At 40.4% G+C, this 16,105-nt stretch overlaps 1 protein-coding gene across 1 annotated transcript in view; it reads right to left on the minus strand.

The window, feature by feature from the left end:
• The window catches only part of LOC126458478 (serpin B6-like), a 332,205-nt gene that overhangs the window by 245,668 nt on the left and 70,432 nt on the right, over nt 1–16,105 (minus strand). Inside the window, exon 2 of the mRNA XM_050095571.1 lies at nt 34–121. Coding sequence (XP_049951528.1) covers nt 34–111 — 78 coding nt within the window. The 5' untranslated portion in view covers nt 112–121. The remainder of the gene's footprint in view (nt 1–33; nt 122–16,105) is intronic.

Genomic DNA, 16,105 nt, shown 5'->3' on the forward strand with positions numbered 1-16,105 from the left:
TAAAATCATTCAGGTCTATAGTCACTTACTGACCTTGTAAATACTGAAGGTAAACTTTTGGTTTCCTTCACATATTGTCTGGAGAGCTTTTTCTATGCTTTCATTTGCCATGTTTGAGCACCTGCAACAGAAAAGATAGGTGATAAAAAAACAGTTCTACATATGACAAAGAGCTGGAAAACATTGCTTTGTGGTTTATTGTTTGGTGGAAGATGTATGCACGTAGTATCAGGGCACTCAATATTTTGAGCAGTAGTGTAGATATTTTCATTGCGCTCAAAATGTGAAGAAGAAATACTGATATTTTCCTTTCTGAAGTTAATGAAAAAGAGAGTATTATTGGCACCTTCTGTACCATGTAGAGTCTGTGCTATCAATGATAACTTCCAAAACTAGCTGGCCAACCACCATAGCATTTTTGTTAATTTTCCATCCCTCCTGAATTTAAGTTGACCAAAAATGACAGGTATTCTATGATCATCATCTAGAAGTGTAGCAAAAAGGTGCTTTTTTCATATGGAGATACTGCGTTTCTAAATAACAAAGGCACAAAATTTTCTTAACCAATCTGATTTTTTTATTGTAACGCAAACTGAAAGAGTATGGGATTTTAATACACCAGAAGTATTTCTAGCAGGCGTGAAACAGTCAACTTTGGAGTTGATACCACACAATTGTCTGACTCAACCAATATATGTTTTATGTTTTTCTCATCAACAAGATTTTTCTATGTTTTTTAATTGAATGGACTCCCATTATTAGAAAGAATTGTCAGCTAAGCTTTCAAAATAGTTCGGAATGATGTTTCATATATATAATGGAAGGAAACATTCCACGTGGGAAAAATTATATATAAAAACAAAGATGAGGTGACTTACCGAACAAAAGCGCTGGCAGGTCGATAGACACACAAACAAACACAAACATACACACAAAATTCAAGCTGTCGCAACAAACTGTTGCCTCATCAAGAAAGAGGGAAGGAGAGGGGAAGACGAAGGGTAGTGGGTTTTAAGGGAGAGGGTAAGGAGTCATTCCAATCCCGGGAGCGGAAAGACTTACCTTAGGGGGAAAAAAGGACAGGTATACACTCGCACACACGCACATATCCATCCACACATACAGACACAAGCAGACATATTTAAAGGCAAAGAGTTTGGGCAGAGATGTCAGTCGAGGCAGAAGTGTAAAGGCAAAGAAGTTGTTGAAAGACAGGTGAGGTATGAGTGGCGGCAACTTGAAATTAGCGGAGATTGAGGCCTGGCGGATGACGAGAAGAGAGGATATACTGAAGGGCAAGTTCCCATCTCCGGAGTTCGGATAGGTTGGTGTTGGTGGGAAGTATCCAGATAACCCGGACGGTGTAACACTGTGCCAAGATGTGCTGGCTGTGCACCAAGGCATGTGGATTTTAGGAAGAAGGTGGTAAAATCCACAAACCCAATCATCCCGGCCGCCCCATTGTAGCTGGTTACCAAGCCCCCACAGAGCGTATCTCTGCCTACGTAGATCAACACCTTCAACCCATTACATGCAGTCTCCCATCCTTCATCAAGGACACCAACCACTTCCTTGAACGCCTGGAATCCTTACCCAATCTGTTACCCCCGGAAACCATCCTTGTAACCATTGATGCCACGTCCTTATACACAAATATTCCGCACGTCCAGGGCCTCGCTGCTATGGAGCATTTCCTTTCACGCCGATCACCTGCCACCCTACCTAAAACCTCTTTCCTCATCACCTTAGCCAGCTTCATCCTGACCCACAACTTCTTCACTTTTGAGGGCCAGACATACCAACAATTAAAGGGAACAGCCATGGGCACCAGGATGGCCCCCTCGTACGCCAACCTATTCATGGGTCGCTTAGAGGAAGCCTTCTTGGTTACCCAAGTCTGCCAACCCAAAGTTTGGTACAGATTTATTGATGACATCTTCATGATCTGGACTCACAGTGAAGAAGAACTCCAGAATTTCCTCTCCAACCTCAACTCCTTTGGTTCCATCAGTTTCACCTGCTTGCCACTTTCCTTGACGTTGACCTCCACCTGTCCAATGGCCAACTTCACACGTCCGTCCACATCAAACCCACCAACAAGCAACAGTACCTCCATTATGACAGCTGCCACCCATTCCACATCAAACGGTCCCTTCCCTACAGCCTAGGTCTTCGTGGCAAACGAATCTGCTCCAGTCCGGAATCCCTGAATCATTACACCAACAACCTGAAAACAGCTTTCGCATCCCGCAACTACCCTCCCGACCTGGTACAAAAGCAAATAACCAGAGCCACTTCCTCGTCCCCTCAAACCCAGAATCCCCCACAGAAGAACCACAAAAGTGCCCCACTTGTGACAGGATACTTTCCGGGACTGGACCAGACTCTGAATGTGGCTCTCCAGCAGGGATACGACTTCCTCAAATCCTGCCCTGAAATGAGATCCATCCTTCATGAAATCCTCCCCACTCCGCCAAGAGTGTCTTTCCGCCGTCCACCTAACCTTCGTAACCTGTTAGTTCATCCCTATGAAATCCCCAAACCACCTTCCCTACCCTCTGGCTCCTATCCTTGTAACCGCCCCCGATGCAAAACCTGTCCCATGCACCCTCCCACCACCACCTACTCCAGTCCTGTAACCCGGAAGGTGTACACGATCAGAGGCAGAGCCACGTGTGAAAGCACCCACGTGATTTACCAACTGACCTGCCTACACTGTGATGCATTCTATGTGGGAATGACCAGCAACAAACTGTCCATTGGCATGAATGGACACAGGCAGACAGTGTTTGTTGGTAATGAGGATCACCCTGTGGCTAAACATGCCTTGGTGCACAGCCAGCACATCTTGGCACAGTGTTACACCGTCCGGGTTATCTGGATACTTCCCACCAACACCAACCTATCCGAACTCCGGAGATGGGAACTTGCCCTTCAGTATATCCTCTCTTCTCGTCATCCGCCAGGCCTCAATCTCCGCTAATTTCAAGTTGCCGCCACTCATACCTCACCTGTCCTTCAACAACTTCTTTGCCTTTACACTTCTGCCTCGACTGACATCTCTGCCCAAACTCTTTGCCTTTAAATATGTCTGCTTGTGTCTGTATGTGTGGGTGGATATGTGCGTGTGTGCGAGTGTATACCTGTCCTTTTTTCCCCCTAAGGTAAGTCTTTCCGCTCCCGGGATTGGAATGACTCCTTACCCTCTCCCTTAAAACCCACTTCCTTTCGTCTTCCCCTCTCCTTCCCTCTTTCCTGATGAGGCAATAGTTTGTTGCGAAAGCTTGAATTTTGTGTGTATGTTTGTGTTTGTTTGTGTGTCTATCGACCTGCCAGCGCTTTTGTTCGGTAAGTCACCTCATCTTTGTTTTTTATATATATATATATATATATATATATATTTTTAAGGGAGAGGGTAAGGAGTCATTCCAATCCCGGGAGCGGAAAGACTTACCTTAGGGGGAAAAAAGGACAGGTATACACTCGCACACACGCACATATCCACCCACACATACAGACACAAGCAGACATATTTAAAGGCAAAGAGTTTGGGCAGAGATGTCAGTCGAGGCAGAAGTGTAAAGGCAAAGAAGTTGTTGAAGGACAGGTGAGGTATGAGTGGCGGCAACTTGAAATTAGCGGAGATTGAGGCCTGGCGGATGACGAGAAGAGAGGATATACTGAAGGGCAAGTTCCCATCTCCGGAGTTCGGATAGGTTGGTGTTGGTGGGAAGTATCCAGATATATATATATATATATATATATATATATATAGCTGTATGCCCCTTTTGCTTTGGGTAGGTCCCCAAACAAGTTAATTCCTACTAAATTCATCAGCCTTTTTGGAGTAACACCCATTAAATATCCCTTACATGTTTGACTGAAGACTTTTACAAGCTAGCAGCTGTCACAAGTAGCTAAGCACTTTCTGCATCTCTTATCAATGTTGTATATATTTTCTTGAAACATTTGAATGTGCTTCAATGATGCACAATGTCCAAAACTTTCATGTGTGTATTTTATTAGAGTTTCAGTATGTTGTTCTGGCCAATGAACTTCCTCACCATTACTATCCGGACTATGTCTTCAAAACAAAATTGCCTTATATATTTAATAAAATTGCTGGCTTTTTCATATCCCTTCCTTCCTAAATAGCTTTTTACCAGTTTATGGTTTTCATTATGATTCTGATTTCTTCAAAATTGGTTATAAATTTTCCTAATATCCTCTTCATCCTTTATACCATTTTTGTACATTATTTTGTAACTTTCTCTACTTCTTCAATACCATTCTGATCTTCATACCCCCACTGGTACCCTAATTAATCATCCACAATAACATTCTATTTTCCTTTCATGTATTTCACAGTGCAATAAAACTATTGCAAACAGGCCACACACCTTGTAATTCTACTGTAGTATAATTTACTCTTGGATATAACATAGAGCTTTGTGATCAGTATAGATTATGATTTTGTTTCCAAGTAAATAACTGAAGGGTCCAGGATAAGAATGAGCTAAGTACAGTTTTATAAATTTTACAGGACATTAATATTCCTGTTTAAATCTTTTCTTGATCTTATAGCTAAGTAATAATATACCTTTATTTTACAAAATTACAAAGCTTGAGTAATATTCTGTAAATATACACTGAAGCACCAAAGAAACTGCTTATTAAAATACAGAGGTGTGTTAACAGGCACAATACGGTGCTGTGGTCCGCAGTGCCTATGTAAGACAACAAGTGTCTGGTGCAGTTGTAAGATCAGTCACTGCTGTTACAATGGCCGGTTATCAAGATTTAAGTGAGTCTGAACATGGTGCTATAGTTGGTGCACGAGTGATGTGACACAGCTGATGTGACACAGCATCTCCGAGGTACCAATGAAGTGGGGATTTTCCCATATGACCATTTCTTGAGTGTACCATAAACATCAGGAAACACTGACATTGGGCTCTTGATGAATGGAAATATGTTGCTTGGTTGGGTGAGTCTAATTTCAAATTGTATCAAGTGGATGGACGTGTACATGTATGGATACAACCTCATGAATCCATGGGCCCTGCACGTCAGCAGGGGACTGTTCAAGGTGGTGGAGGTTCGTAATGGTGTGAGGTGAGTGTAGTTGGAGTGTTATGGGACTCCTGATATGTCTAGATACAACATATACGTAAACACCCTGTCTGATCACCTGCATCCATTTATGTCCACTGTGCATTCCGATGGAATTGGACAATTCCGGCAGGCCGATGTGACACCCCACATGCCATGTTGTGTTGTGGTACTTCTGCGTGCTTGTGGGTGCTGTATTCTCACTTAAGAGGCTATATATTGATGTGTTCAATAGATATGGAACTTTGCACTGTTTTATATTTCATTTAGTACCTATCTGTACTCTATATAGAATAACGTCATCTTGATATATGGTACAAATTTGTTTAGCATCCATGGCATTGGGTAGTGGGCTTACAGAGAACATCTTGTGTTAGATATTAGGCACACTTAATGACTCATTGTAATTGCAAAGCGTGCAAAATCTTAAATATAATACAACTTATATAAAAATACAGACAATTTAGATACAGCAATTTTTAATTCTTTTGAGCTTTATTGTGCTAGCTAAGTGGGAGATGTCTCACAATAAATGGTAAGTCATTTTATTTTGTTTCTGAGATATTGACTTTGATGCTGCCTTTGGAAATGTCACATCTCTAACTGCTACCATCTCTGGTTCTCTTCCTCATAGTGTCTGTTTTAAACAGCTCATGCCATTCTGCATTTTACCTGTTATAGTGAAACAAAGCAACTTATTTTGTCAATTGTGTGTGTGTGTGTGTGTGTGTGTGTGTGTGTGTGTGTGTGTGTGAGTGAGTGAGTGATGGTACTTTAGGCATGATGGTACATTACTGGGATGTTGATGCAGCTGACTACAATTTTCATTATTTCTGAGAGCCATAGTTTCCCAAAATGTAGCTGCCCAGATTGAATAGACACTTCCTGTATTTAGATACTGCTACAACATAAACATTACATTTTCCAATGCATTTTAAAATATTTTGACATCATAGATCTGGTAAAGTAATTGATTTCAGTCTAACAGTGTTTTTTCTTGTATCCAACCTCTGCTAGGTCCTAGATAATTAATGTAAATGTCACGCTGTTGACATGTTTTACAGAGTTTTTAGAATATTGTGATATCATAGTGTTCACAGTAGAATAGTAAGTAAGTGCAGGTATAAAATTTTGTTAGAAACCATCTGAGACATCGCAAAGCGAGGCGAGTCTACCAGCTACACTATGGGGTTGTAACCGAATGTCAATGAAAGAGGCCAAAAGTACAAACAAGCTGGAAGCTCATTTCATCAGACTGGAAGCCAACAACAGATACAGCACTTTGACAGCAGTGCAGGGCAGACAGAACACTCTACTGTAATGAGGTTAAATGTAGTAGCTTCACCAAGAGATGTCATAAGACGCGTTTCAGAATGCCTTTGATCAAGTGTGGTAGTGCAGCGGTTAGCACACTGGACTCGCTTTCAGGAGGACAACGGTTCAAACCTGTACCCAGCCATCCTGATTTAGGTTTTCCGTCATTTTCCTAAACTGCTTAAGGCAAATGCTGGGATGGTTCCTTCAAAAATGGACAGCTGCTTTTCTTCCCCATCCTTCCCTAATCTTGAGTTTGTGCACCATCTCTAATGACCTCATTGTCAATGAGATGTTAAACACTAACTTCCACCTCCTCCAGGATGTCTTTGCATAAAGGAATGTGTTGTAAACCTGAAGTTGAACTCTAGAGGAGCTGAGAGTGCTTATAGGCTCAGAAAACAACAGCACATTTAGACACCAGTGTATCTGTGGTGGTGGATGGGAGGGGGAAATCATGTCATCACCTGCTATAAAACATCTGCATTCCTCAGGTTCATTCTCAAAGTGAGGCATTCTTTATGCATCATTGATACCAGTAAAAGACCAGCTCTGTTATGTTGTAGGATGCTCTGATGAATCCAGCAAGTGTCTAAAAGTTGCTGACATCTTGGAGTCCACTGCTACAAGTCCACAGCTGTCTTCCTGTGGAGAGAACTTCTGATTTTCCAAGCCGCAATCCTTCTGATCACAACAATGAGGATGGTGGCCAGGCTGATCTTCTACGGATGAAGAAATGACTTGCCCACCTGCAAGCTGTTCAACTTGGGTGTTGAGTGCCTGTCTTGCCACTTTGGGGCAATACAGGTACCACCTTACTGGGTGTATACTGGTACCATGTGTTACTGATAAGTGCTCTACTTTCATGCCATCTCGACAATGGACTACAAGTGTATGCAGTATTCTGGAAGCAAGCTTAGGCCCAGTGTCCCTGATTGACAGCACCCAACAGATACCCACAGCTACACTGGGTTGTACAGATGCAAGACTGCCACACCTTCCTAAGGGGTATGGCATTGACCTCAGGTAATATCAGAGCCTGAACTTAGCAAGTTCCTTGTCGGGTAATGACATACCACCTCAAACTTTCAAGCAACATGGTCTCAGCATGGTTGCTATTAGGCAGCACTGAGAAGATGGTATGATCATATAACTTTTGCCAATTAATGATTGTTAACTGAATGATGTTTCATTGGCTCTCCAGCACTCTACAGCATCACTCACCCCCGCTCTTCACTCTTGAGTCATGGTGTCAAGAAGGTGAGCTGACACATAACATTAACATCTGCAGTGTTTCTGCCACACTACATTCATGTCACAAAGTGGCTCTTACATGCTGCCTGGTGCTGGGAGAAATTACAGTCCTACACGTTGGGCACCTGACGTACTGACATCAGCTGTCACTGCCATCGATGAGCCACACTTGTAAATGAGCAGCCATCAGCACCTGTCATCATGCGGTGCAGTGGGTAAATCAATTTTTGTTGGCCTTTTTTCTTTTTCTTTTGTTTTGGGGCCATGTTGAGTTGGATGGATCTGCATAGTAACTTGAAAGTGGCATTTTACAAACCACAAGAACCTGCAGACACAGTTCACAGATAACTGTAGGGAAGAATATTTACACCTGACTGCGTGCCAATCCTGTAATTTATCAGGGCACGAATTACCATGTACTAAGGCAGTGTCAGTAACATGTGAAAGTTGTAGAGATGTATCTATGAAGCATGGTGGTGCAGCTAGTCTCCGGGGGCGATGATACAGAAAAAAGATTAATATAGTTATTTTTGCTTATTGGTATTATGTTGGTATAAAGGGATCCCACTTGTAGTCAAGTGTAGTTCAAAAAGGAGGTTATGGAATGACCAGAAACGCATTCAGTAACTTCAAATGAAGCCAATGAAGTTTTGAAAAATGAGGTAGCTGAGTTACTTCAGGATGAAACACAATGGAGCCAGGCTAGCAGAGAAATGAAAAGGGAACTAGAAGCATTACATGCAGCAACTGGGCTGATGCTAGCACAAGGAGGGTATAGCAAGACCCTAGTTAGCATACATAGTCCATCTATTGATCCTATGGCAGCCACTCTCATTACATGGTTCTTTGGGAAAACATCCAAGGAGGCCATCAGGCCTCTGCGATACAGATAGCTGTACCGTAGGTGCAACCACAACGGAGGGGTATCTGTTGAGAGGTCAGACAAATGTGTGGTTCCTGAAGAGGAGCAGCAGCCTTTTCTGTAGTTGCAGGAGAAATAGTCTGGATGACTGACTGATCTGGCCTTGTAACACTAACCAAAACGGCCTTGCTGTGCTGGTACTGCTAACAGCTGAAAGCAAGGGGAAACTACGGCCGTAATTTTTTCCGAGGGCATGCAGATTTACCGTATGGTTAAATGATGATGGCATCCTCTTGGGTAAAATATTCCGGAGGTAAAATAGTCCCCCATTTGGATCTCTGGGTGGGGCTACTCAAGAGGACATCGTTATCAGGAGAAAGAAAACTGGCGGATCGGAGCATGGAATGTCAGATCTCTTAATCGGGCAGGTAGGTTAGAAAATTTAAAAAGGGAAATGGATAGGTTAAAGTTAGATATAGTGGGAATTAGTGAAGTTCAGTGGCAGGAGGAACAAGACTTCTGGTCAGGTGAATACAATGTTATAAATACGAACTCAAATAGGGGTAATGCAGGAGTAGGTTTAATAACGCATAAAAAAATAGGAAAGCAGGTAAGCTACTACAAACAGCATAGTGAATGTATTATTGTGGCCAAAATAGATACGAAGCCCATGGCTATGACAGTAGTATAAGTTTATATGCTGACTAGCTCTGCAGATGACGAAGAGGTTGATAAAATGTATGATGAGATAAAAGAAATTATTCAGATAGTGAAGGGAGACGAAAATTTAATAGTCATGGGTGACTGGAATTCGATAGTAGGAAAAGGTAGAGAAGGAAATGTAGTAGATGAATATGGAATGGGAGTAAGGAATGAAACAGGAAGCCGCCTGGTAGAATTTTGCACAGAGCATAACTTTAGCTAACACTTAGTTCAAGAATTATAAAAGAAGGTTGTATACATGAAAGAAGCCTGGAGATACTCAAAAGTTTCAGATAGATTATATAATGATAAGACAGAGATTTAGGAAACAGGTTTTAAATTGTAAGACATTTCCAGGGGCAGATGTGGGCTCTGACGACAATCAATTGGTTATGAACTGTAGATTGAAACTGACAGAACCAGAGGTTGTGGAGAGTTTCAGGGAGAACATTACGGAACAATTGACTAGATTGGGGGAAAGAAGTACAGTAGAAGAAGAATGGGTAGCTTTGAGAGACGAAATAGTGAAGGCAGCAGGGGATCAAGTAGGTACAAAGACAAGGGATAATAGAAATCCTTGAGTAACAGAAGAGATACTGAATCTAATTGATGAAAGGAGAAAATACAAAAATGCAGTAAAGCAGGCAAAAAGGAATACAAACGTCTCAAAAATGAGATCGACAAGAAGTACAAAATGGCTAAGCAGGGATGGCTAGAGGACAAATGTAAGGATGTAGAGGCATATATCACTAGGGGTAAGATAGATACTGCCTATAGGAAAATTAAAGAGACCTTTGGAGAAAAGAGAACCACTTGCATGAATATCAAGAGCTCAGATGGAGATCCAGTTCTAAGCAAAGAACGGAAAGCACAAAGATGGAAGGAGTATGTAGAGGGTCTATACAAGGGTGATATGCTTGAGGACAATATTATGGAAATGGACGAAGATTTAGATGAAGATGAAATGGGAGATATGATATTGTGCAAAGAGTTTGACAGTGCACTGAAAGGCCTAAGTCGAAACAAGGCCCCGGGAGTGAACAACATTCCATTAGTACTACTGATAACCTTGGGAGAGCCAGCTCTGACAAAACTGTACCATCTGGTGAGCAAGATGTACGAGACAGGCGAAATACCCTCAGACTTCAAGAAGAATATAATAATTTCAATCACAAAGAAAGCAGGTGTTGACAGATGTGAAAATTACCAAACTAGCAGTTTAATAAGCAACGGCTGCAAACTAATAACACAAATTCTTTACAGATGAATGGAAAAACTGGTAGAAGCCGACCTCAGGGAAGATCAGTTTGGATTCCGTAGAAATGTAGGAAGACGTGAGGCAATACTGACCCTACTACTTATCTTAGAAAATAGATTAAGGAAAGGCAAACCTACATTTCTAGCATTTGTAGACTTAGAGAAAGCTTTTGACAATGCTGACTGGAATACTCTCTTTCAAATTCTGAAAGTGGCAGGGGTAAAATACTGGGAGCAAAAGGCTGTTTACAATTTGTACAGAAACCAGATGGCAGTTATAAGAGTCGAGGGGTATGAAATGGAAGAAGTGGGTGGGAAGGGAGTGAGACAGGGTTGTAGCCTATCCCCAATGTTAATCAATCTGTATACTGAGCAAGCAGTAAAGGAAACAAAACAGAAATTCAGACTAGGAATTAAAATCCATGGAGGAGAAATAAAAACTTTGAGGTTTGCTGGTGACATTGTAATTCTCTCAGAGACAGTAAAGGACCTGGAAGAGCAGCTGAACGGAATGGACAGCGTCTTGAAAGGAGGATATAAGATGAACATCAACAATAGCAAAACGAGGATAATGGAATGTAGTCGAATTAAGTCGGGTGATGCTAAGGGTATTAGATTAGGAAATGAGACACTTAAAGTAGTAAAGGAGTTTTGTTATTTGGGGAGCAAAATAGCTGATCTTGGTCAAAGTAGAGAGGATATAAAATGTAGACAGACAATGGCAAGGAAAGTGTTCTGGAAGAAGAGAAATTTGTTAACATAAAGTATAGATTTAAGTGTCAGGAAGTCTTTTCTGAAAGCATTTGTATGGAGTGTAGCCATGTAAGGAAGTAAAATGTGGACGATAAATAGTTTAGACTAAAAGAGAATAGATGCTTTAGAAATGTGGTGCTACAGAAGAATGCTGAAGATTAGATGGGTAGACCACATAACTAATGAAGAGGTATTGACTAGAATTGGGGAGAAGAGAAATTTGTGGCACAACTTGACTAGAGGAAGGGATCAATTGGTGGGATGTATTCTGAGGCATCAAAGGATCACCAATTTAATACTGTAGGGCAGCGCGGAGGGTGAAAATCGTAGAGGGAGACCAAGAGATGAATACACTAAACAGATTCAGAAGGGTGTAAATAACAGATTCAGAAGGATGTAGGTTGCAGTAGGTACTGGGAGATGAAGAAGCTTGCACAGGGTAGAGTAGCATGGAGAGCTCCATCAAACCAGTCTCTGGACTGAAGACCATAACAACAACATCCAATTATGCGTCACCTTTTCTGGATGATGTTAATGAAGCAGCTTGGTTAGTGAACTGGTCTAATGCAATATGTCTTTCTATAGTTATGGTTAACAGGTGATGCTTATATGTGTGTCACATACTGTGAAACCCTTACTGAAGCACAACGCTTCAAAGGAAAAATAGTGCTAGATTTTTCAAAGAAAGGCACATAGGGTTAATGCAGAAACATAATAAGACAGCAGAAGCATTCTCTGACAGGATACGTACGCTGAACTCATAGCCTTACAAATTAACATGCAAGGCAGAGGTGAACAGATTCCTCAGACAGGAAACAGAAAGTAGAGTGTTGGATGTATTCTTGATGGGTATTTCAGTGGATATGTCATGAAGGATAAGAATGGAGATGAAGGTCTCTGCTATCAGAATTGCTACACATTTAGGAGAATAGATTTTGTGGCTTGGAAATGGAATAACTGGGGTGTTCTCTGTCATCAAATGCTACAGATGTGGACAAAGAGGCCACATGAAGAGACAATGTCTCCATACACAGTGCTTTGATGTGGTGAGATTGGCAATAAGGTGCATGACTGCAGAAATAGTAAGCAGGAGAAGTGCAATAAGAAGCATTCATTATAAGCAAATGGGAGTGCCTTGACCATCGGAGGTCGTTCCCAGTATAATGGTACACTGCAAGGATAAATTCAGAGACAAATTGTTTCTAGATTGGTGTAGGAGGGAATAAGGAGCATAATTTCTTGATGGACACAAGTGCACATCGGTCAGTTGTTAGTTCGGACCTCTTAGGTAGGAAGAGACTTCAGTCTTCGCTATCTAGTTTACACGGAGTGGGCAACAATGAGTTAGACTCATTGAGCATTGGGACTCAAAGGTTTAAGGAACCTATGGATGTGCTGGCACACATCGGTGAGTGTGCAATTCTCAGACTCAGTTAATCATCACTTAATGATTGATTATTTGTGGCATACGACTGAACTTGATGGAACTTTGTTTTCATTAGAGGAGAAACCTGCTCCTGAAACAATGTCCCAAGATGTGCCTGTCATGAAGGTAGTACCAACTGGACTATGTACATGTACACTAAAAGTTAATTTGTGGGATAACATACCAGCAGCTACAGGAAAATTGTATCTATGGAGTTGCCTAGGAAATTATTGTGTATGATAGGACCATTGGCATGCAGCAAAAAGTAAAATAAGTCACATTGTATGGTGCACAGGAGCATAGTATGTGTTGCAGATATAAGTGGAGAATCTATGTCTAAATTTAGACAATTTTGGCATGGATGAGGTGAGTCTGCTAAAGGGCCTCATGTTCCCGGTTTGAACGTGTTGGAAGAAGATTATACAACAGGTCAGATGACGACTGCAGGCACAAGCTTACCATTAAAAGTTCTGCACCACATCACTCACAAAGAAAAAGTAGAGAAGACTTGGAAGCTTTATTGCTTGGACTCACAGAGTTGTTCAATCCCATGGATCCTTTATCAGTGACAACAACTACACACATAGGATACCAACAGGAAGCAATGCTCCAGTATATAAAAAACCATACTGGTTTCCAAAGCAATTACAGCTGCTAGTGGAGAAATTCACTGACCAGCAGTTGACTGGCAGAATCACTAAGAATAGTGATACACCATGGGGTGCAAACGTCATTGTGCCAAAAAATGCATCTGATGGTACCAGAAAATACAGGATCTGTTGCAATTATCACTTCTTAAATGCAAAAACTGTCACCAATAGGGAGATATTGAAGCAGGTAATCGACCAGGTGCCAAGAAAATTGATAGGGAAAGGAGAGGTTGAATAAACAATGATGGAAAACTTCTGAAGATAGTGATTGGAAGAGAAGATAAGAAAGATATTCGATATTCAAATCGCACACTTGGCCTGGTACAAGTAGTAGCAGACGTTACAAGGAGTAAGGTGGAATGGCAAACCACCCATTCGATGAGAGTGGAACTAGCCACACTAAATAACACAAGAGTGGTACAGGAATTGTCAACAGATTTAATTTAAGACAGTATGACAGAAGCACTAAGTATATTATAAACAAAGAACTTAAAAGGATACAGAAACAACAACAATAAATATATGGGTAGACAGTTGTAGCCAGGATTCCATGGATTTTGACAGATAGTATTCAAGATGCAAGACTGAAGGTAGTAATATTGCAGGAATCTGTTTTCCAAACCATAGATGGACAACTAAGTGCTACACTATTGCCACTGCAGGAGGTCTTAGCAGAACTAATAGAAGTGCAAAAGGATTTTATAACTGTGCTACAGTATATAGTGAACCCAACTGAGAACATCTTAGCATTATTTTAGGACATCTCAGCAGTTGGAGTGAGAACAGATGGAGTGTGAGTAGATGCGTCAAAACATTTTCCGGTAGTTGGCTCAAATGCTCTGTCAATGTTTTATTATGCACCCTCACTCTGTAAAATGGAACATGGTAGGAAAATGGTAAACATACACAAGTGAAGTGCTGGCAATTTCAGAGAACAGAGAAAGATATGTGCTGATGTCCAAAGAAGAGTTACAGGATTACCAACAGGACAGTATTGTGGTCTATTTAAATAGCATTGTCCAGAGTAACACTCAAATATGTGAGGTATGACTGTTCCTTGGAAAATCTGATGATACTGAATGTCAGGTGTAAGTATGACCCCTTATCCACATTGCCCAAGAATGGTCTTGCGTTGGATATATTTGTTATACACTGCATAGATCATGATTTTGAGTTGCTGTAAGAAAGGAAAGTCACGGGGTATGTCCAAAACGGAGTTAAAAATAGTAAAATATTAATAAATGCACAGTTTAAGTTATCGCCAGAGCAATGTTTCACTTACCAGCAACAGTTACAGATACAATAGTAATCGAGTTGACACACTATTTTCTGCCTAGGCCAGAAAAGCCATTACAGATTCTGCCAGTCCAAAACCTAACATTTTTAAATGACACCCTAAACCCAGATATCCTTCACTCTATAGATCAACTAATAGCATCACACAAGGGGCAGACTTCCACAAAACACATGTTACAAACATCAAACAGTATTGTGAGAAGTATTGTAATCAGATTATAAACGCAAGCGTTTCAGCTACAAGTACTATATAGGTTCTGTTCACCATTAGTGTAATCTACGTTCGCTATAAGAAATCTACATTCGCTATAAGAAACAAATTTATTTATTTATTTATTATCATCCCAATGATCACATTTGTGATATAGGATTTGTCAGGATACATTTTAACAACTATATAATATCTATACAAAATGTTTTTCTATGCTGAATTCATGTGAATCTATCTTATGTTTAATGCAATATACAACTAATAAGTGTTTTTATATCATAACTTCTTATGTGCTTGACAGACCTATTCCTTGATGTTATGATTTCATTTGTTCCATTTATGATATCACATATTCTTATACAGTTGAGCAGAGCTATTCACATATACTGTAGTGACATTTGTTAAGCATGTGGTTCTTAATCTTCTTATGTGCTTGAAAGACATATTCATTGATGTAATTTCATTTGCCACATTAACTTTAACATATATTCTTATACAGTTGTGAAGAGATATTCACTTATGCTGTAATAACATTTGTCAAACATGTGGTTCTTTATTTCTAATACAGTTGAGCATAGAAATTCACTTACACTGTAACAAAATTTGCCAACCATGTGATTCTTTATAACAGTTTTAAATTTATCCTCATTTTTCAGTTCTTTAATATGTTTTGGTAGTGCATTAAGAAGTTTGATGCCTCGATTACATACATGTTTCTGACTTCGGGTCCTTGTTATATCTTGTAAGTGGAGATCTTTACATTGACATGTATCGTAATTATGGTAGTCTGTATTGGTTTTCATTTTGTCCTGATTTCTTTTGATCACAGACAGACATTTCAGAATGTATAATGATGGAATTGTTAAAATTTTCAATGCTTTAAAAAGCCTACAATGCGTTTGAGGTGGGCTCTGGCTCATTATCCGAATAGCACGTTTTTGTAATTTGAAAATCTCATTTAGACACAGTTTGTTTTTCCCCAGAATACTATCCCATAGGATGCAATGGACTGAAAATAGCCAAAATATACTAATCTGGCACAGTCATTACTACAAACTCTTGAAATTATTCTAAGTACAAACCATGCTGAATTTAGTTTTAGTGCTATGCTCTCCACATGGTCCTACCAGTTTATCTTCTCATCAATGTGCATACCCAGGAATTTTGCACACTGTACTCTTTCAAGTTGTTTGCCCTCCATGGTGGGATTTAGGTCATCATGTTCACTTATTTTTCCATATTGCACATAATTAGTTTTTTTTTCTTTT

Source organism: Schistocerca serialis, chromosome 2, assembly GCF_023864345.2.
Source record: "Schistocerca serialis cubense isolate TAMUIC-IGC-003099 chromosome 2, iqSchSeri2.2, whole genome shotgun sequence".
Lineage (NCBI taxonomy): Eukaryota > Metazoa > Arthropoda > Insecta > Orthoptera > Acrididae > Schistocerca > Schistocerca serialis.